The sequence below is a fragment of the Hemiscyllium ocellatum genome, chromosome 17 (genome assembly GCF_020745735.1).
Source record: "Hemiscyllium ocellatum isolate sHemOce1 chromosome 17, sHemOce1.pat.X.cur, whole genome shotgun sequence".
Taxonomy (NCBI): Eukaryota; Metazoa; Chordata; class Chondrichthyes; order Orectolobiformes; family Hemiscylliidae; genus Hemiscyllium; species Hemiscyllium ocellatum.
In genome coordinates this window covers 62,460,329-62,484,431 of record NC_083417.1, presented here as the reverse complement: position 1 = coordinate 62,484,431, position 24,103 = coordinate 62,460,329, and the positions used below count along the sequence as shown (strand labels likewise).

The following is a 24,103-nucleotide window of genomic DNA, read 5'->3' as shown; positions in this document are numbered from 1 at the left end:
AAGGATGACATTAAAAAAAAGGAGACAAACGCAGAGAACCTCAGTACAGAAATCGTACACTACTTCCACACACGTCTCCCTCAATAAGATATTCTAATGTCCGCGGAGTGTAAAACAGGATAAATCCTGTATCTTGATTGTACCTGATAGTCAACTAGCAGCTCAGGACCTTTGAAGTACCTGGAGGCTACTCTAACATTGTACTCCTGTTCAGGATGGTAAAACTCAGCCAGTCCCCAGTCAATCAACCGAAGCTGTAGAGAAAATTAGTAATCAGATATTAGCTGGTAAATCGATGCTACATGCAATTTTATTGCTCAAATTTTTAACAGTCCACTTCTCCCACAACTCAGGTTGTAGGTTTGCTCGCTGAGCTGGTAGATTTGTTCTCAGATGTTTCGTCACCATGCTAGGTAACATCTGTCCCGCTTGCTATGTGTGTGTCTTGGTCTGTTGTGATGGGTGATATCACGTCTGGTTCTTTTTGAAGGGTTGGGAAATGGGGTCCAAATTGATGTTTGTTATTAAAGTTAAATGCCCGTGCATGTCTTTGTTTCTCCAGTCCAGGATGGGTGTATTGTCCCAGTCGAACTGATGTTTTCCTTCATCTGTATGTATGGGTACTAGTGATAGTTGGCCATGTCTTTGAGGCTAGTTGGTGCTCATGTATCCTGGTGGCTAGTTTCCTGCCCGCCTATCTGATGTAATGTTTGCTGCTGCTACATTGAAAAAGCAAACTCACTTGATCATCATGACCGCAATAAATTAGAAAAAACCCACAAACACAAACAAGATCCTTAAAACTATAAGGTCAACAAGAGGAGACCAACAACAGACTCTCCTTCCGAGATGTCACAGTAGAACGCAAAGCCAATGGAGAGCTACAGACCAGCAATTACAGGAAAGTCACACACACTGACCAGATACTCAACTACAGGAGCAATCATACCAACACCCACAAACCAAGCTGCATCAGGACATTATTTAAGATTTGGAGATGCCGGTGTTGGACTGGGGTGTACAAAGTTAAAAATCACACTATAAGCTGGTGTTGTGTGATTTTTGACATTATCTAAACAAGACAATACAACAGCACCTAGGGGCTAGGGGAAGCAGAGCAAGAACACCTGTAACAACGTATTCAGGAACAACAGGTACCTGATAAACGTAGTCTGCCAATTCTTACACAATATACCTAAACAAGACATACAACACGCCCAGAGACTCTAGACACCCTGCCAAACAAAAACGTCTGGGAGATACTCGGGCCCCAGGCATTATGGTAGCCCACAAAACCTACCAACACACTGAAACAGCTCCTGATGTATTTAAAAGACCCCAGACTTCTCCAGGTGCTCCAGTTTCCTCCCACAGTCTAAAGATGTGCAGGTTAGGTGAATTGGCCATGCTAAATTGCCCGTAGTGTTAGGTCTGGGTGGGTTGCTCTTTGGAGGGTCTTGTGGGCCAAAGGGCCTATTTCCACACTCTACGTAATCTAATCTTAAAAAAACCCAACAACCAGCAGAACAGACGTCATTTACAAAATACCCTGCAAAGACTGCGATAAACACAACATTGGACAAACCGACAGGAAACTAGCCATTAGGAGACATGAGCACCAACTAGCCACCAAAAGACTTGTCCAACTATCACTAGTATCCGTACACAGCTGAAGAGGGACACGAGTTCCACTAGGACAATACATCTATCCTGGGACAGGCTAAAGAGAGACACACACACAGGAATTCCTAGAGGCCTGGCATTCAACCAGAACTCCATTAACAAATATATTGATTTGTACCCCATTTATCAACCTCTCAGAAAAAGAACTGGAAGTGATGTCAAACACCGCAACAGACCAAGACACACAAATAGCAAGCGGGACAGAACACCAGCGCTTTATTGGAGGCTCACTGATAATGTTACCTAGCATGGTGATGCAACATCTGAGAACAAATCTACCAGCTCAGTGTGCAAACTTACAACCGGATCCACAAACTGAACTACAAATCTTCTCCAAAATTGTTTCCCACAAGTATTCTTCACGAGAATAAGGTTATCAATCTGAAACGTCAATTAGATAGAACTAAACATGCTTTAAAATGATATTGATATATATGGGACACAGTAGAACGCTGAATCAAGGAGAAAGCAGAAAATGAAAGCCAAGAAAACCGATTTCTCACTTCAGTTTCACAAGGTGGAGATTAGAATGAGCTGGACCTACCAATTCACTGGTGTGGTCAGCAACAAGTTCCAAAGAGAAAATACATGCCGCCCTTCAGTAGAAAGCAAATAATCTAAACAAAACTACTCAAAGAGGGAGCTGGGAAACTGATCTTAAATGACTAGTAACCGGGTTACATAACTTGCTACAGACTCCATTTGTCAGCCATCTGATCAGCTCCCTGCTGCAGCAGCCCTCTTGGTTTACCACCAGAAAACTAGAAACAGTAGATTTCTGTAAACTCAAGTTAAATTTCAATTTAATTGACAACATCTCATCAGAAGCTCAATGTAACCTTCAAGTAGCAGCCTGATGCTACAACACTGTGGAGAAAGTGAGTCAGAGAACACATTTCAGTTAACACCAAATGTTCGCACACATTTTGCTGCTCACAATGACACTCCCCCACTATAGAACAGTCAAACCTGCAGTCAGCCCATACCTTCCTCTGGGCATGGTCGATCATCACATTATGTGGTTTCACATCCCTATGCATAATGCCCATACTATGGCAGTAATCCAAGGCCTGTGGGGAGAAGAGTTTTAAACTTGTTATTATTTTTGCATAATTTCCCAATTACATTCCACAGCTTTTGTCCCACTTACTCTGCTATCAAGTCAAAGTGAGAAACATCCTCCATACCTTAAAATAACCTCCAGTACTTTGAAACACAGTAACTTGGAATGGTTAATATCAGGACATCCTCCTTCCTAAAGAAACTAGCTTCCAAATTATCATATTAAATGTAGATGAGGACATTCTACATGGATGGCTCATTCTGGGAAGTCCTACTACTAATCATTGTACCTTTCTTTTCAAATGTATTCATATTCCCTTCAGGCTTAGACAAAAAGACTTTAAGATTAAATCCCCCCAAAAAAATCAGAATTGACCTCTTCCAGTTTATCCTTGCTTTTAAGTCAGCACTGCTTACAAGAATGAAATGATAGATTTAACATTTGTTGAGCAACACTTCAGTTTCTAAACATTTTGTCCAGTGTGGAGACCAGCGTACAGCTTTCAATAGTGAGAAAATAACCACTAAAGCACCAGCATACGATGACAGCAGGGTTAAATAATCACAACACCAGGTTATAATCCAACATGTTTATTTGTGCTTCCAAATAAACCTGTTAGACTCTAACCTAGTGTTGAGAGATTTTTAAACTTTGCACACCCCAGTCCAACACCGGCACCTCCAAATCATGACAGCAGAGGGCAGTGAAGAGTCATTTGATGTCATTTAATGGATTATAAGTCATTTCAGCACAGAAAGCAGCAATTCAGCCCAAATTCCACGCTAGCTCTCTATACAGCAGTCTCATAAGACCCATTCATCCAGATCACCATATAAAGCATAAATTGCTTGATCCTGAAGTGAGTGGCTTCCCATCAACTTAATGTCAATCACTCATTGGATATCAAGTGAAGTAAACATCGATATTGGGAGAAGTTTAGGACCCACATCAATTACTGATGGTGGACAGGGCACTGACACGGTGGAGATAACCCCAAAGGTTACCAAAACAAATAAACTAACACTATTACTACTCACTTTATATGATCAGTTAGCTTTCAACTCACCTTTAATATTTCATACATGTAGAACCGTATGTCATAATCTGTCAAAATCTGATACAGTTGCTAGACAAAGAGAGAGAAGATGGGGGATATGATATTGGGTAGGGAGGGGGAAGGAAATTTAGCATAAGTGAGTAAAAACATTGTCAGTTTGTTACTGGACTAAACAGTAATCTTAATGAAATCGATAAGATGCAAATGCACCTACAAGCTCACCTTGAAGTCAGTGTTATCAATGTGCTCGAAAACAAGAGCTGGAGTCCTTGACTGTGGAAAAAAACAGGATCATGACATGAGGTACAACACAAAGGCAACATGCCAGAAACTCTTTAAGAAACTCTACCACAAATAAATCAACAAGAAATGTTTCAGCCAACAGTACACATTGCATCTGTGGCCAAGATGAACTATTGCAAGACACAGTGGTTGAAAATGCATTTCCACAGTAGACATCACATTAATTTTTAATTGTACAAGGTTGCACACTTGACAAGGCATCGGCACGATGAGTTTTTTGATGGATTATGTAAGTACCATCTCAGTGAAGAGGTGGTGCAGCAATCCTTCACCCAAGCTCCTGACAACACAATACTGTTCTCAAATTTACTGCTAGATGACAACAGTAGCCAACCAAGATAAATAAAAACACAGTGCTGGAGAAACTCAAGACTGGTAGTATCTGTGGAGAGTTAACATCTCAAGCCCAAAAGGATTCTTGTTTGCTCAAAGAGCAGTCATGTTGGATTCAAATATTTCTCTCCCTCCAGATGCTGCCAGAACTGCTTAGTTCCTCCAGCATTCTCCGTTTTAGTTCTGATCTCCAACATTTGCATTACAGCACTTTGCTTTAACTAGCACAGCTCAGGTTAACTCTTCCTTTCTCCTGTATTGATGAATGGATTTTGTTTAATATAGTAACTCTTCAGATGCCCAACCTGTGGCTAAGAATGACCTGGAATAATTGTTTTTAAGGATGTACACAGAAATTCTGGTTTAGTAATACTCTGGAATAGAACAAAAAGTTAAGATAAAAATCTTAGGTCATGGAAGTATACTAGACACAGCGTTGAAAGTTTGGTTCTGTAATCAATGAAACATAAATCATGATTAAATCTCACTACAATGTAGGTGAACTACGTGATTGCCAACATGTGGTCATTAGGTGCTTTGATTTGGGTCACAGAAATTTAGCCAGTTCATTATTTTTGTTTTAAAGATGAAACAACGGCATGAATGAAGACAGCAAATGGGGCAGGAATGAAAAAAGACAAGTATTGCCTGTGCATAGTGTCTAATTCATTCCATATATGCAAGTTGTGTTTTTCAAGCCTAATCTCTTTTAAAGAGAGTTCAGCTTTCTGAAAAATCATATCCCACTCCTATATTCCTCAGTCAAATACTGCTTGTCAGCTAATGTAGCAGACCAGTTTTGCAATTACTGCAAATGCCATACAACTCCATGTGAGAGTTGCATTAAAAATGCCCAGGGAGGAACATGTCAGGAGCAATGTGCATTCCCATTCCACATTGAACCAGCTACCCTCTGTACAACACAAACCAAAAAATTTGAATAGGCCACGAACAATATGCAGCAAAATTCTTATTCCCAAAACACAAATCAGAAAACAAGTGGTAGAAAGATTGGTCCCTGGAGCAGTCAGTAATGGATATGGGGCTGGGTCAGAAAAATATGGGTGCAGGTAGGATTGGATCAGTGGAATTTTCAAATCAAAGACATTAAGTTATGCTGCCTTACCCTGTCAAAGTGAATTACTTTATGAAATATCTTTATGCAAGCCTACATTTTACACTCATTAAGATCCCACAAGCAGCAATTAAATGAATAGCCAATCTGCTTTTGGTGATGTAAAGTGAAGAAAAATATGAGAACAAAGCCAATCTGCTTTAACTGTGATTTTTGAGAAGATTTGTAGCTCAGGTTGAGATTCAGGTTGTAAGTTAGCTCACTGAGCTGGCAGGTTTGTTTACAGATGTTTTGTCACCATGCTAAGTAACATAATCAGTGAGCCTCCAGTGAAGTGCTGGTGTTCTGTCCTGCTTTTTATTTCTGTGTCTTGGTCTGTGAAGGTGAGTGATATCATTTGCTGTTCCTTTTCTCAGAAGTTGGTAAATGGGGTCCAAATCGATGTGTTTATTGATAGAGTTCTGGTTTGCATGCCTGGCCTCTAGGAACTCCCATGCACATCTGTGTTTAGCCTGTCCTAGGATGGATGTGATGTCCCAGTCAAAGTGATGTCCTTCTTCGTTTGTAAGGATATCAACAACCAGCAAAACAAATGTCATTTACAAAATACCATGCAAGGACTGTAACAAACTGTACATTGGACAGCGCTTCACCAGAGGCTCACTAATGAAGTTACCTAGCATGGTGACAAAATGTCTGAAAACAAACCTACCAGCTCAGCGAGCAAAGGTACAACTTTCTTTAATTATCATGAGATCTTTTGTTTTAATCCAAACTAAAACGGGGTCTTCATTTCCCAAAGGACAATACAACGTTGTCTCTGTACTGCATTGGGGATAACTTTGAATATGATGCTTAGACTAGATTGGGATATCTGGTCGGCATGGACAGGTTGGTCCAAAAGGGTCTGTTTCCATGCTGTACATCTCTATGACTTAATGGGGCTTCAAATTGCAATGAGTTAGGGAATTATAAGTTGCACCAACGGAGCCAAGCTGACCAAACTAAGCATGCAACCTTTCAATTAGGTTTCAGGCTGAAATCAACATCTGGATCAAGCTACAGCAGTTACTCACCACAGGGTCCTTTACAACATCTAGCAGCTTGATGATGTTAGGGCCTCCACGGAGGTTCTCTAATATTTTGATTTCCCGCTTTATTTTCTTCTTTTTAACAGGCTGCAAAATTAATGTACAGGTTTAAAATGAATTTTAACGAGAGCACTGGATGAACTCAAACAAGGTAGGATGCTTAACAGATTTGCTGACATCTTAGCACAAAGAAAAATTGATAAGTGCATACTTTAGTTCTAAAGCTGGTTTAGAGAGTAAATGAGCGATGTTGTCACATTCCTCAACTCGGTTTCTCAAGCTCTGTTGCCACACACCATTGCATAAACCTATGAAAAAAGATGCCACTGTGCTGTGTACCAGGCTGCCATGTGGTACAACAGAATGTTCTGATCCAGCCATGTTACAAGTCAAGCAAGCTATGCTGCTCAAAGAGGACTTCATTTATTTAAAAAAGACCAAAAAAGCCACAGAGCACACAATTCAAAATTAACACAAAACTACTTCTATATTGAACTAAAATCATGATTGTCACTTCCAGATGAATTTGTTTTTTGAATAGCTTAGTGATCATTAAACTTAAATTTGCCCTAAGTTGCCACTAATAGTGCCAATAAAGATAAAGTAGTGAGTGTACAAAACTTAAAAACTTTCAACTTAATCTCTGAAAAGTAGCAAAAAGTCAGGCATGTTCCAGTTTGTCATTGTGAAAATATGTATCACAATCCTCAAAAGTAACATAGGCCATCCAACCTTTGGAGCATGTTGTATCATTCAATAAGATTATGAGTGATAAATCATTTGCCGAAGTTGATTTCAAAATCGTTGAAAAGCTCAGTCAAAACATTTCTAAACTGTCCACATTTCTATTAATGCAAAAGTCCTAGAGTCCTGGTTACATTCTGGTGAATCTGTGTTACACTCTCCAAAATAGATTTACCCTTCCTAAAGTGCAGTGCTCAGAACTAATACTCCAGCCATGGTTTAAGCTGGAAACTTTAGCATCAAATTTACATGCTTCTTTGTTAAAAGCTAATATTCCATTAGCCTTTTCATTTTGTTTTGCACCTACCCAAAAATCTGATCCTGTTAAAATTAACACTTGAATCAAATGGGACTGATGCACAGTGCAACACAGCTCTACTGTGTCCAAGTCAGGTGAATACCATTTCTAACACTGCACAGATTAACCAAGCTAGCAGCTAGTATGGATCATTAATTTCACAGCCAACTAGAATTTGGTAGTTATTTGGTTGGGTTGTAGTGCCAATGTCCTGTGAACGTATGCAAACAGAAATGCTACAATGCTTGATGTCTGAACAAAAGATTTAGATGATAATTAATTCTTTGTATTACCCGGATGAAAGAATACCACCACTAATTCACATTATTAAGGATTCATTCTCGAAAATGCTTCGGTTACAATACACCAGTTTAGTCTACATCCATCCCCAGAGGAACTGCTAGATCCTGATGCCTTTAGCAAAGCATACAAAATGTTTTAAATGTTTCTGTATGTGGCAATAGGAAAACCAGAAAGATGGCGTGTTTATATCCACAGAACTGCTAGCATTAAACTAAGGTGAGCAACAAATACATTTCTCAAAACCATCCATTAGCTCAGCAAAGAATATTCAAGCAGCCTTTCATGTTCCATTCATTAACCACCACTTACCCAAACAAGTATATTCTAAGAGAGACAGCAGAACACTTTCGAAATGGGCCAATTCCCACAGCAACTAGCTTCAGAAAACCAGTCATATTGTGTCCAATATCTAAACCAAGTAGTCTGTTAAATAGTCCATGAATAGGTACCTTCACCATATGAATCTCATTACAAGAGTGGACTTGTTGCTGCAAACTAAAACATCCAAGACTTTTGAACAAGCTCACAGGATTTTAACTTTTCAAACATAGACTGGGACTGCCTTAGCGTTAAGAGTTTAGATAGAGACGAATTTAAGTGCATACTAGAAAATTTTCTGATTTGGTGTATGGATATACCTATTAGAGAAGGTGCAAAACTTGACCTACTTTTGGGAAATAAAGCAGGGCAGGTGACTGAGGTGTCAGTGGGGGAGCACTTTGAGGCCAGTGACCATAAATCTACTAGTTTTAAAATAGTGATGGAAAAGGATAGACCAAATTGAAAAGTTAAAGTTCTCAATTGCAGGAAGGCCAATTTTTACAGCATTAGGTAAGAAGTTTGAAAAGTTGGTTGGGGGCAGATGTTTGCGGATAAGAAAGGACAGCTGGAAAATGGGAAGCCTTCAAAAATGAGATGAGTGTCCAGAGACAGTATACTCCTGTTACAGTGAAAGGCAAGGCTGGTAGGTGTAGGGAATGCAGGATGACAAGAGAAATTAAGGTTTTGGTTAAGAGAAAGGAAGCAAATGTCAGGTATAGACACCAGAGATCAAGTGAATCCTCAGATGAGTATAAAGGCAGGAGTACATGCAAGGGAAATCAGGAGGGCAAAAGTGGGCATGAGATAGCTTTGGGAAATAGGGTAAAGGAGAATCCAAAGGGATTTTATAAATATATTAAGGACAAAAGGATAACTAGGGAGAGATAGGGTCCCTCAAAGATCAGCAAGACAGCATATGTGTGGAACCACAGGAGATGGGATAGAAATTAAACAAGTATTTTGCATCAGTGTTTACTGTGAAGGAGAACATGGAAGACACAAGCATGTGGGGAAATGGCTGGTGACATCTTGAAAAATATCCCTATTACAGAAGTGGAGGTGCTGGAGATCTTAAAAAGCATAAAAGTGGATAAATCCCCAGGACCTGATCAGGTGTACCCTAGAACTTTATGGGAATCTAGGGAAGTGATTGCTGGACCCTTGGCTGAGATATTTATATCATCGATAGTCACAGGTGAGGTTGGCTAACATGGTCCCACTATTTAAGAAAGGTGATAAGAAAAAGCCAGGGAACTATAGATCAGTGAGCGCAATGTCAGTTGTTGGAGAGAATTCTGAGGGACAGGATTTACATGTATTTGGTAAGCCAAAGAATGATTAGGGCTAGTCAATATGGCTGTGTGTATGGGAAATTATGTCTCATGAACTTGATCGAGGATTTTGAAATAACGAAGAGGATTGATGAGGGAAGAGCGGTGGATGTGATCTATACAGACTTCCGTAAGGCGTTCGACAAGGTTCCTCGTGGTAGACTGGTTAACAATGTTAGATCTCATAGAATATGTGGAGAACTAGCCATTTGTATACAGAACCTACTCGAAGGTAGAAAACAGAGGGTGGTGGAGAGGGTTGCTTTTCAGACCGGAGGCCTGTGACCAGTAGTGTGCCACAAGGATCGAGTTGGATGCAAACATGGGAGGTATAGTTAGTAAGTTTGCAATTGACATCAAAATTGGAGGTGTAGTGGACAACGAAGGTTACCTCAGATGGGCGTTTAATTTTGATAAATGAGAGGTGCTGCATTTGGGAAAGACAAATCACAGCAGCATTTATACATTTAATGGTATGTTCTTGGGGAGTGTTGCTGAACAAAGATACCTTAATGTGCCGTGCTATAGCTCCTTGAAAGTGGAGTTACAGGTAGATAGGATGGTGAACATGGCATTTGGTATGCTTTCCTTTATTGGTCAAAGCATTAGTACAGGAGTTGGGAGGTCATGCTGCAGCTGTTCAGGACATTCGTTAGGCCATTTTTGGAATACCGTGTGCAATTCTGGTCTCCTACCTACCAGAAGGATGTCGTGAAACCTGAAGTGGTTCAGAAAAGATTTACAAGGATTATGCCAGGGTTGGAGGATTTGAACTACAAGGAGAGGCTGAATAGGCTGGGACTGTTTTCCCTGAAGCATTGGAGGCTGAGGGATGACCTTAGGAGGTTTATAAATTCATAAGGGAAATGGATAGGGAAATAGACAAGGTCTTTTCCCTGGGGTGGGAGAGTCTAAACGTATGCCCTCTAGGTCTGGAGTGAGAAGGGAAAGTTTAAAAAGGGATCTAAGGGGCAACTTTTTCACACAGAGGGCGGTGCGTGTCTGGAATGAGCTGCCAGAGGAAATGGTGAAGGCTGGTACAATTACATTTAAAAGGTAACTGGCTGGGTATATGAATAAGAAGGGTTTAGAAGGACATCGGCCAAGTGCTGGCAAATGGGACTAGATTAGGTTAGGATATCTGATCAGCATGGACGAGTTGGACCAAAGGGTCTGTTTCCATGATGTACAATTCTATGACTTTAACGCAGTCATGTATGTTGACAACTCTGCAATCTTGCCAACAGGCATCAGATACTAAAAGGAAATTAAGTATTATACAGGACACATTTCAGATATTTTCAGCTGTTCAGAGATGTTATGATGCACCTTCGAAATAGTGGAACTTGAACCCAGGTGCCTTCACTCAAACGTAGGGGCACAACTACCCCATCACGTTTATAATTTACCTCAGATTTGAAATTTCTGTTAAAAGGTCTTGAAACCAAAAGTAATATCGCAATATTTGATTAACATAGTTAACAATTATTACAAGTTATTTTGCATTGAACTGAGATCAAAAGGATTTAATGGATAATGATTTATCTGGAAACAATTATAAAAGATCTCCCATTTCAATGCAGATGGCTTTAACTCCGCAAGTATTTTCATGCAGTTTTTCTCCTGTAGTTGCTCATCCCAAGGCTGTTACATCCCAGATTAAGGATTTCTTTGGAACACTGGTTTAGTTAATCTGAACAGCTGCATCTCAGTTCCCAGATCAAGTCAGCAACCATCTCTTCCCACAAGCTAGAGCATTTCAAGCACAATTTCTTGACAGCCATTAGTTACAAGCTAGCTTTGTATCAGTCTTCACTAGAGACGATACAAATAACATCTCGGAAATGGCTATAAATCAAGAATTGAAAGGGAGAGAGGAAGTCAAGAAAACTACAAATAGTATTACGGAGAAAGTTGTTGAACTATAAGTTGATAAGTCACTGGGTGCTAATGGATTTCATCCTAGGATCTTACCAGGAAGATTAGATTAGATTACTTACAGTGTGGAAACAGGCCCTTCGGCCCAACAAGTCCACACTGACCCGCCGAAGCGCACCTACCCAGACCCATTCCCCTACATTTACCCCTGCACCTAACACTACGGGCAATTTAGCGTGGCCAATTCACATAACCTGCACATTTTTGGAGTGTGGGAGGAAACCGGAGCACCCGGAGGAAACCCACGCAGACACGGGGAGAATGTGCAAACTCCACACAGTCAGTCGCCTGAGGCGGGAATTGAACCCGGGTCTCTGGCGCTGTGAGGCAACAGTGCTAACCACTGTGCCACCATGCCGCCCACCGATGTTGATGCACTGGTTTTAACTTTTGGGGAATGATCCTTTTGATTGGAATAGTTAATATAACTTCTGAATTCAAAAAGGGAGGGAGCAAATAGCAGAAAACTACAGGCCAGTTCACTTAAAATCTGTTAAAATTATTAAAGATGTTATAACAGGGGTACTTGGATAAGTTCAAGGAAAATCAGACAGAACCAACATGGTCTTGTCAAAGGAAATCACGCTTAACTAATTTATTAGAGTTCTTTGAAAATGTAACCTTTGCTGTGGATAAAGGGGTAGCAGTAGATATATTGTACGGATATTCCAAGAAGGCATTTGATAAGATGCCACATCTAAGGTTACTGGATAAAAGCTCGTGGCTTTGGATGTAACATAGTGGCAAAACGAAGATTCAAAGTTTGGGAGAAGATTTGCAGCTTGGGTGCTCATTGTTGCGGTTTTGTTCGCTGAGCTGGGAATTTGTGTTGCAGACGTTTCGTCCCCTGTCTAGGTGACATCCTCAGTGCTTGGGAGCCTCCTGTGAAGCGCTTCTATGATGTTTCCTCCGGCTTTTATAGTGATTTGTATCTGCTGCTTCCGGTTGTCAGTTCCAGCTGTCCACTGCAGTGGTCAGTATATTGGGTCCAGGTCGATGTGCTTATTGATTGAATCTGTGGATGAGTGCCATGCCTCTAGGAATTCCCTGGCTGTTCTCTGTTTGGCTTGTCCTATAATAGTAGTGTTGTCCCAGTCGAATTCATGTTGTTTGTCATCTGCGTGTGGGGCAACGGAATGAGGACATGCCACAATCCAAAGGACTAGCCACACTACCATACATCAAAACATTTCTGAACTGACAGCCAGACTGCTGCGACCACTTGGACTCATAACAGCACACAAACCAACAGCCACTCTCAGACAACAACTCACCAGGACAAAGGACCCGATACCCAGCATGAGCAAAACCAACGTAGTATACAAAATCCCATGCAAGGGCTGCACAAAATACTACATAGGACAAACAGGAAGACAGCTAACTGTCCGCATCCAAGAACACCAACTAGCCACGAAATGACATGACCAGCTATCCTTAGTAGCCACACACGCAGATGACAAGCAACATGAGTTCGACTGGGCCAACACTACTATTATAGGACAAGCCAAACAGAGAACAGCCAGGGAATTCCTAGAGGCATGGCACTCATCCACAGATTCAATCAATAAGCACATCGACCTGGACCCAATATACCGGCCACTGCAGCGGACAGCTGGAACTGACAACTGGAAGCGGCAGGTACAAATCACTATAAATGCCGGAGGAAATATCACAGAAGCGCTTCACAGGAGGCTCCCAAGCACTGAGGATGTCACCTAGACAGGAGACGAAATGTCTGCAACACAAATTCCCAGCTCGGCGAACAGAACTACAACAAAAAAGAAGATTGGTTGCTTAACATGAATCAGAGCAGCAATAAATAGGTCAATTTCAATCTTGCAAGAGTCATGAGTAGCACATCACAAAGGTCAGTGTTGGGATCTGAGAGACATTGTATTCTAGGTCACTTGGCTAACCCAGTTTATGCTTATTCATTGATAACTCCTTTACTAACCCACTCAAGTGAATACTGCATTCCTATTTCATTCACAACTTCCTACTAATAACACAGTTTTCATTCACTCGTAAAACTGTGGCTCTATAGTAAAATTCACTATCATAAAATAGACAACACTTTCAAACCCATGACTGCATTTTCACACCTTATCAGCCCTCGTTACTTCTGAAGAGATGTCAATATCGTAACCCACACCATCCCCATTAGGTTGCAACAAAACATTATAATATTAATCAGACCTGACCAACCATCTCTTTGCCCTGAATAGATTACAGAACACCAAACAGCTTCTTCAGTCAGTATGTACTTGTAGAATACCTTTTAACTGGGCAGTTATCCCTTCAAGAAAATAAATGACAAAACAGCGCTTCCATAAAATAGCATGGATGAACCTTACACAGCCAAATAGTAAACAAATCTCACAACCCAGCTGCAGTAATCAATTTAATATCCTTTACTTTCATTAAGCACAGGTACAATTTCTAACTTATTTAGAGCATGTAGGCCTAATTTTTATTTTACTAACATTAACTAACTTAAAAGACAAAAGGAATAACACTTCTTAATAATGAAGGCAGACTTAATACCATCAGAAGTAGCTGCCAGAATTTAGCACATTTTAACCAATCTCCTGTCTCCCAGGGCAGAAGCCCTTCCATCCTTTGTGTACTATAGATAAAAGGTAACACCATTGTAATGGAATTTTAATTATATGCAAGGACTGTGTGTAATAGGCTATTGTAACTACTGTTTTCGGGATTTTATTACCACCTTGTACTTGTGCTACTTGCGGTTGCTGAATAAAGGAGGCTATTTTTGCCACTCACTGATTTGGTCATTATTTGAACACGATCCCACAGATCTCAACTCTTTACAGCTTATATCAATGGTCTGGTTGAAAGAATAGCAGCTAAATTTGCTGATGTCACAAATAAGGCCAGAGAGTGAGTTGTGAAGAGGATATAACAAGCCTACAAAAGAATATAGGTAGGTTAAGTGAGTGAGCAAAGATCTGGCAAATGGAGCAAAATGTCAAAGTGTGAAGTTGTCCATTTTGGTAGAAAACATTTTTAAAAAGCATATCATCTAAATGGAGGGAGGTTGCAGAGCTCTGCAGAGAGATCTAGGTGGATTGGTGCATGAAGTAAAGGAGGTTAGCATGGTGATACAGCAAGTAATCAAGGAAGGCATGACAGGCTGGAACTGTATCTACAAGGATTTAGAAGAGTCAAGAGACAACTTAATTGAAATAAACACAACCTTGAGGGGACTTGACAAGATTAATGTTGCAAAAGGTTTTCACTTGTGGGAGTCTAGGACAAGGGGTTACAGTTTTAAACTAAGGGGCTGTTCGTTTAAAACAGGTGAGGACTTATTTTTCACTCAGATCATTCAGTGCTTAGAATTCCCATCCCTAAAAGGCAATGGATGCAAGGTCTTCAAATATTTTTATGTAAGAAATAGATAGGCTCTTGATTACCAAAAAAATGGAATTATATCAGGAGAATACAGGAATATAGAGTGAAGATTAAAATCAGATCAGCCATGATCTTGTTTAATGGTAGAGCAGGCTGAAATGAAGAAGTGTTTCGTGTTCATTCATATGTTAGCTACTTACCACTCACCTAGAATAATGATGTACAAGCATGAACAATAATTTGATTTTCTCACCTGTCACCAGATGCCAGTAACATGTCACTGGAGGATCCATGCAATTGCAAGCTCTTTCTGGACTACTGGCCCACAGTCAGCATGTAAGCAAAAGAAGCGTGCCACTTAAATCTTCACTCTTGCAATAATGAGCATTTTGGTATATAATGGATTTCAACTCTCCCCGGTATGCGTTGCTCAGTATCAATAATATGGCTGCATTGGTGAACTGATTCCACGTTTATAATAATATTAATTAAGTCATGAGATAAACATTTTGTCATATGGTAAGACTATATTTGTAAACACCAAAGGAGTTTGAAGGAAGTGATATTGATAAATTCCAATGTAACCACAGTCTTGACCACTGTGCAAAATGGTAGACAACAGAACACGTTTAATGGGCACTAAAACTGGTAGCTCTTTTAAATAATGAAGAGTCAGAGGAAGGGAAATACTATCTCATCACAAAAGGCAAAGAGAAAGTAAATAATAGAAAAGTTACTTACCACTATGACAACTCAAGGAATCCTTCAGCTAAACATAAATTTAGCAAGAAAGCCTTTATGCCAAAATGGCTTTACAAAGCATTTTGCATGTTTGTTGGAAAATAGCCAGATATAAAAGTCATCTTAACATGACTTACAAATGATGCAACACCCTGGAGAGTAACCTATAAAAAGGTAACTATTGAGAGTGGATGAGAAATAATCAAATTAAAATTGCAATGCTCAAAGTCAACCAGAAATGTAAGAAATAGAAGTAGACCTTTCAGCCCTTTAGGCCCCGTCCACTATTCTATGAGGCCTAATCCAACATGAGTTTTCAGTAAAATCCCCATACTCAATGTTTTCAATGATGTAGAAATATTTTGATCTTAGTCTTGATTATACTCAATGGCTGAGTCTTCACAGCCCTCTGGGACAAGGAATTCACCAAGAAATTCCTCACCTCAGTCACAAATGACCTGCCCCTGATTCTGAGACTGTGACCCCTGGGTCATGATCCCAGCCAGGCAAAATATCCTTCTTGCATCTACTCTGTCAAGCCTTTAATAATTTTGTACGTTTGAACAGAATGGCTTGATATCAAGACAAGTGAGGATCAAAATGGTTAGAATGTGTGCTATACATAGAACCAAACAACAGAATAAACTAAATAGGTTGGCACATCATGAGCAGCCTAAAAGAATGGGAAACAATGCTCAACTTATTGATCACCATTTTTGACATGCCACAATAAAAAACTTTAATGTACTCCTCAGAAGGCAACAATTCATGGAGTACCATTCATTTTCCAATGCTTTCCCGGAGTGGAGAAACTACGCCATGTTCTTCACAGCCTTCACCATGTCATCGATGACGATGAACATCTCACCAAGGTCATCCCTGTGCCTCCACTTCACACCTTCAAACAACCGCCAAACCTTAAGCAGACCATTATTCGCAGCAAACTACTCAACCTTCAGGACAACATCGACCACAACATCTCACAACCTTGCAAGACACATCAGATCATCGACTTGAATACTATCATCATGTGCGAGAACACCACCCAACATGTACACAGCAGATATGTATTCAACTCGGCCAATGTTGTCTCATACGCTGCACGCAAGGATTCCCCAAGGCATGATATACCAGTGAGACCATGCAGACCTTATGACAATGAATGCATGGACACCATGCAACAATCGCCAGCTAGGAATATTCCCTTCCAGTCAGGGAACACTTCAACTGTCAAGCACTATGATCTTCAGGTAAGCAGCCTTTGAGATGCATAATACAGAATTGCCAAGCAGAAACTGATAGCTAAGTTCTATAAGCATGAAGACCGTCTTAACTGTGACCTTGGATGCATGTCATGCTACGTGTGACCCCACTACACTGTTCTATATCTGTAAAATCTTCCTTACTGTCCTGTTTTGACACCATCACCTTCATAAATTGTTATGATCTCTCTATCTTAGTTTGTATGATTTGGCATTATTTTCTACTTTGGTTAGACTCTCAGCATGCAACTCTTATACCTATGTTATTCCAGTCATTTGGTTTACCTCCAGCACCTTAATTTTAATTTTTTTGTAATGACCTCTCTGTCTCATTTCAGACTATAAGTAACCCTTTGCTTGTTATTCAGCTGTTCACACTGTGACACTTTTGATCACGTGTAGAGACTTATTATTTGACACTCCACTCATATCATTGTATGATCTTTTGATCTATCTATAAATTTTGTGTCTGTGTGCTTCTCTCAGTTCACCTGACGAAGGTGCTACATTCCGAAAGTTTGAGATTTCAAATAAACCTGTTGGACTATGACCTGTTGTCATATGACTTTATCCACTCCAGTATAAGACCAGCAGCTCTACATCATAGTTTAAAAGTGGCCTTTTGCCATTCCGAGTTGGGCTTTTTCACTCCATTCTATTGCATGCTTCTGTTTAAAAATAAAGATTCACATGAAGCAAGATTTCTAGAGAAGTAAATTATATGGAAATCCATACAGTACTAAAATTGTAAATTTGGTACCTTGCTAGCAACTGAGCTATTGCTCATCAGTAACGTAGAGTCATTTAGTGTGATGTGACATTTAGCTACGATACTGGCCAGTCTAAGATCTTTGCTTAAGTATTGACTCGGAGAACGCAAGTAATTGTAGCTGTATGCACACTTTGAGATCAGAGGCCAAATATTTCCATCTCTGCAGCACTCGCCATCTTCAGCCCTTATTTAGCATGCGTGCTGCAAAAATTCTCACCCACCCTTCTGCTGTCTTTAGACTTGACTATTCCAAAGTACTCTAGCACACTACCATATATAAACTTGACATCATCCAAAAACTCTGCTGTCGGAGTCCTAACTTGCGACAAGTCCAAACAACTCATTAGCTTCCTTGCCTAAATTGGCTCCCAGTTCAGCACAGCCTCAGTTTTAAACATCTGACCTCTTTAAACTCAAATCCCTTTACTATTTTGGTCTTCATCTCTGCAATTGCTTCTAGCCCCATAATCAAAAATATCCTTTAGTACCTCTGACTTAACTGCTACCAAGATCTAGCTCAGTAATTTCCTTTCTAAACTTCTCTAAGATACTCCCCAACATAACCTCCCTGGTCAGGGTTTGATCATTTGCCCCAACATCTCATGGTAGACTGTCAGAAATTGTTTTATAATGTCCATAACATTGATAAAGCACATTGTGATTAAATAAAACACCCCAAAACACAAGTAGCTAATGTATCTTATTTGTAAATGTGAGATTTTAATTCAAGCAAAATAAACTGCCTGGCTTTCTCTTTTCAGAAAATTATTTAGCACTTTTAGAAGCAAAACATCTGGAATGCTACAAATGCATTGCTAAATGGCCAGATGCAAGACATCACTATATCAAAGGAAGTCAACTGAGTTTAAATATAAATCGAAACTCAAGTCATCAACACTGCTCATGCATCATTAGGTAGTTTCCAGAATGACAGAGGCAGCTTGCAATTTCATCAACTGCATTTCAAAAACATTAAGCCAGAAATTAGACAAAACAAAAGCTGTTAATTCAAAAATGTATGAACTTGACTTAAAAATCCTCTATTTTAAATAAAGGTTAGAATGGATCAACTTTGAGAAAAGTGTGAAGATCTCTTCAGATGTGCTGAAAATCTAGCTCATATTGCATCATGTATTTTCCAAATTCCGGGGAGAATCTGATGACTAAAAGCAAGACTGAAAGCAACAGTCTCGATTTTTGCTAGCTTCCCTGCCACTCTTGCCAATGTTCAGCTATTAAAATTCACAGCACACAAACATAAGTGATGCTGCATATGCAATTAAATGTGGAATCAGGACATGGTGTCAGAAACAAAACCAGAAATTGCTGGTGAAAATCAGCAGGTCTGGCAGCATCTGCGGAGAGAAAGCTGAGTTAATGTTAAGTCCAATGACTCTTCATCAGAACTATGTGGCTATGAGAGTTGCCTTAGAATGTTGTAGACAAAAAAAAAGACATGCTTTACTGAAGTGACGGATATAACACTCCTGCATAATCAGGGCTGGTCAATTCCAATTTAAGTAACTATGAATGGCACAAGAGGTTGGCCGTCTAGGACCAAGAAATGTACACACCCAGAGTGTTGAGTCCTTGGAACTATTTAGATTTAGTTTTAATTTCTGTATATGGATTCCAAATCAAATTAAATATTCTATTTTATACCTCCTCGTTCAGACTTCACTGCTCAGTGAAAATTCTTTAACCGGATTGATAAAGAAAATAGACACTTTGGAAGATTTAAACAATCCTTGGATAAGCACATGGATCATGATGGGATTGCACAGGAGAATGGGCTTAGATTAGTTCACAGGTCAGCGCAACATCGAAGGCTGAAGGGCCTGTTCTGCACTGTACTGCTCTATGTTCCATTGTTCTATGCTGTATTAATGTGTCCGGGCAGGTCCCGATTCTCCTGTGAACGGTGCTTGACTAAAACATTCTTCATCGCACTAGGTTCCAGTGTAAAACCCCAAAGAAAGTTGAAGGTGGAAAGGTGAAGTGTGAATGGCAAATGCAGTTCATTTAACAATCAAAAAATATCTCAACATAAGATATATGGGAAATAGGCTGTTTTGCCTCTCAATCTTGCTCTGCTGACGAATAAGCTCACAACTGATCTAATTATGGATAGAATTCTACTGCCTGCCTCTATTATGTTGAACCTTTGTGAATCAAGTATTTATCTAACCTAGCATTCAAGAATTCATCGACTCTGCCTCCACTCTTCTGTAATGAAGAAAATTCCAAAGATTAACAATGCATAGTAAAGAAGCTGACCTTCTAATCTAAAGAAATATATAGTGACATTGGAGGCAATCCAGTGTAGGTTTAAAAGGTTGATCCTGGGTACAGAGATTTTCTAATGAGAAGTTGAACAGAATGGACCTGCGCATGTTCAAGTTTGGAAGAATGAGGGGCAACCTTCTGGAAAGAAAACATTCGTTCTGGGGGCTTGTTGAAAGCTTGTTCCTGTTCTGAAAGTGTTATCCCATTTACAAGAGGAGGAGGATTTCTTTTTCCTTATGAGGCAATGAGTCTATGATATCCTTTACCACAGAGAGCTGCAGATGCTAAGTACAATCAAGGCTGACAGACATTTTTAAATTAGTAAGGGAATCCAGAATTATGGGGAAAAAGCAAGGTTGCTTGAGGATTATTAGATCAACCATTCTCACTGAATAGCAGAAAAGACTTGATGGATCAAATGTCCTCTTATTATATGTCTTATGATCTAAGCTTCGCCTCATTTGGGTTAAACAGAAGATTCCTTACTTTGGAACTGTGCTCTCCAATTCAAGACTCCCCCATAAGGGGGACATTCAATATTTATCCTGTCAAACCCTTCCCATTGCTTCAATAAGATCAGCCTGTATCCTTTTAAACGCCACTAAGTATATGGCCAATCTGCCCATCTTTTCTTACAAGATAATTAATTTTGTCTAGAAATTACCCCCTTCAACATCCACTGCATTGCCTCCAATACATGGACAAAGTAAGGAAACAAAAATTGCACAGAGTCTAGGTGTGGTCTCACCATCACTGCACGCAGACGTAGCAAGAATTCTCTCTTTTTTAATCTCCATCCCCATTACTGTCAGGAATAAAACTTCATGTGTGTTCCTGATTACTGTACTAACATGTTAACTTTGTGATTTAACCAGACTCCTCAATACTGCGGTATTTTGTGCTTTATCTCCACTTAAATCAAATTCTGCTTTTTGATTCTTCCGATGAAACAGACCAATATTATTCATCTACATTATAAGACATGTGCCAATTTTTTGCCCACTCACTTAACTTACCTGTATGCTTCCGTAGATTAAATTGCAGACTTGCTCAACTTACTTCTTACATTTGCATGATTAACAAATTTGAATATTATACACTATATCTTCATCCACATTAAATAGATTATAAATCATTGAGGACCCAGCACTGATTTCTGTGGTATCTCTCTTGTAAGTCTCGTTAATTAATTAACCAATCCTTTTCGTGTTAATATACCATCCTAATGTCATGAGCTCTGAACTTGCGCAGTAATGTCACATCTTATCAAATGCAAAACTCCACCCAAGTCCCCTGTATCTATTCTCTAAGAAAGCTTATACATCTGAAACTCTATCAAATAATGACCTTTCATAAAACCACGGTAAATTTTAATTATATTAGTATTCTCTAATCTCCTGCTACTACTTCCCTAATAATGATTCCAAAGATTTCCCCAAGATAAATATTGGGTTAATTTTTAAAATGTATTCTATCCTAGAATGTGGGCATCACTGACAAAGCCAGCATTTATTCCCTAGCTTAGTCCCCCTCTTCCCTGGCGAGCACCCCCTGAACGATTACCATCTAGGTGGTGTAGGTAGATCCAGATTTTGAACTAGCTACAAGTGAAAAAGTGACAATGTTGTTGCAAGTCAAACTAGTTAGAAATACACCCTAAAATTAAAACTCCAGGAACCCCAACTTCCACACATTAGAATGACTCGAATTCTTATTTTCTGCTGGAATATTGTCACCACAGCAGTCAAACTGTAGCCAAAGGAGAGTTATAAATGTTTGTAATGGCATGAAGAGACAATTTGAACGTCTCTTAATGACTACGTACACTCAGAGTAACTGTCAGCATGTGAAAATGTCATAAAGATAAGTTGCTTCCTTAGTTAGGATCTTACAGTTAGAACATAGAACAGTGCAGTACAGACCCTTCGACCCTTGATGTTGCACTGACCTGTGAAATCAATCTGAAGCCCATCTAACCTACACTATTCCATTACCATCCATATGTTTATCCAATGACAATTTAAATGCCCTTAAAGTTGGCGAGTCCACTACTGTTGCAGGTAGGGCCTTCCGGCCCTTAATACTCTTGAGTAAAGAACCTACCTCCGACATCTGTCCTACATCTATCCCCTCTCAATGCAAAGCTGTGCCCCCTCGTGCTAGCCATCACTATCCAAGGAAAAAGGCTCTCAATGTCCACCCTATCTAATCCTCTGATCATCTTGTATGTCTTTAAGTCACCTCACAATTATCAGAACCTGTTACACTGGTCAGCTGGATGTCTAAATTGCAGTAAACCCATTGTCATACTCGACAGACTAAGTGAGTTACCAAGAGATCCATACAAATGTTTGAACAGTTAAAAACAGTCGATATAACAGCAAAAGAGCTTTGAGATCCTAGTCCAAGACCAACCTATACACTTGGATAAGAACATGCAAAGCAAGCCTCAAAGTGGGAAGCAATGCAGCCCTCATGAGCCACCAGGTTAATGAGTCAGCAGTGCAATTCTGAAGTACTCTGATCTTCTGGACTTTGAGAGAGAGGGGCCCATTAACTTGGAATGCGTCAATTCTAAGAGATCTCAAGAAGACAGAAGGAGAAATATGCCATTCAGCTGATCAAATCTGTTCCACTCTTGAATGAGATAATGACTGATCTAATAACCCTCAACACTACTTGCCTACCATTCCGATTGGTCAACCCTTAATTCCCTCACTGATTAAAAATAAGTCTCAGCCTTGAAAATGCTCAACGACCTCAAAGGCCCTCCATGAAGAATTCCACAGATTCACTACACTTGGAGGTGATTCCTCCTGATCTGTCTGAAACAAAAGCACGGCAGTAGAGAACTTAAACATTGCTAAAAGGAGACAAGAAAGTGAAGTTTTTCATCTTATACATCAGAATTAGGAAGCAAGAAACAAAAACTGAAAACTGAGACACCTTTTTATGCCACTTGCAGAGAGGGTGCTGATTGGTTAGGTAGAGATGAAGCAGAAAAACGAATTTTAAATCGGAAATCCCTTACACTGAGATTATGCTCTCTGGTCCTCTACTTTTCCAAGAAGGAAACAACCTCTCAGCTTCAGACCTCCTACTTGATACGAAAAAAATGTGGTTTCAAACCTCACCAATTTAGACAATAATTACCAAGAGTTCCTTACAAACAGAATGGTTAGCAGCAAAACTTACCATAAATAGTCTACCATCAGCTTTTCCCTCCCCATAGTACTAAAACACATCATACAATATAATACCAAGAAATAGTGAACCTGGCTATAGACGTGCAGTCACACACCTGATCTCCAGGTAAACACTTTCAGGGAGCTATCATTTCAAGTCTCAATTGTTTCCTCAGCAACTGTGCAACAATCGATCTGTGTTTGGAGAGATGAAAGGACACCAGAAATGTATTTTTCAGGACGGGAGTCAGCAAGCACTTCTACCCACAAGAATTGTAGATATTTGGAACTTTCTTCCATGGATGATAAATTATTGCTCATGCAATTGTTTTTGTAAATAAAACTTATTAGCTTGTTAATCAAAGGTAGTAAGGATATAGCACAAAGGTGAGTACAGTATAAGGAATTAGGACTGAGATGATTCATGATTTCTCTGAATGGTAGAAAAGATTCAAGGGACTAATATTGTTCCCATACTTCTTATGCCAGCCCCCTCATTAATAGTGAACTGAGTTTCCAAGAACAAAGATAGATTTCCTCACCATTAACTGCATCACCTGTCTTTTGTACTGTCCGGCAAGCAGATATAAATTAAATTTCCTTCTGATCAGTATTAAAGTACTGTTTTTCTTGCACTAACCTCCTTTTGCACAATGTATTGGCTTAGTCCATAGCTTAATGCAGAAAATATCAGCGACATATTTCTCCCTCCAACGCTCTAAAACATTACACATTTCCACTTAGCAAGCCCCAAACTGAGTAACCTATCTATTTTTATAGATTAAGCCACTTTGCAACTCCAATTACATGCCAAGTAATCATGAAACATAGCAGAAAGATGTTGTGAAACTTGAAAGGGTTCAGAAAAGATTTACAAGGATATTACCAGGGTTGGAGGATTTGAGTTCTAAGGAGGGGTTGAATAGGCTAGGGCTGTTTTCC

At 39.7% G+C, this 24,103-nt stretch overlaps 1 protein-coding gene across 2 annotated transcripts in view; it reads right to left on the bottom strand.

The window, feature by feature from the left end:
- Positions 1–24,103, bottom strand: part of csnk2a2b (casein kinase 2, alpha prime polypeptide b) — a 65,104-nt gene that overhangs the window by 14,719 nt on the left and 26,282 nt on the right. Inside the window, exons 3-7 of one of the 2 annotated variants that reach the window (XM_060838234.1) lie at positions 6,591–6,692; positions 4,026–4,076; positions 3,813–3,872; positions 2,670–2,753; positions 144–254 (exon numbers count right to left, since the gene is read on the bottom strand). In XM_060838234.1, coding sequence (XP_060694217.1) covers positions 144–254; positions 2,670–2,753; positions 3,813–3,872; positions 4,026–4,076; positions 6,591–6,692 — 408 coding nt within the window. The remainder of the gene's footprint in view (positions 1–143; positions 255–2,669; positions 2,754–3,812; positions 3,873–4,025; positions 4,077–6,590; positions 6,693–24,103) is intronic. The other variant, XM_060838235.1, reaches the window with a different exon arrangement.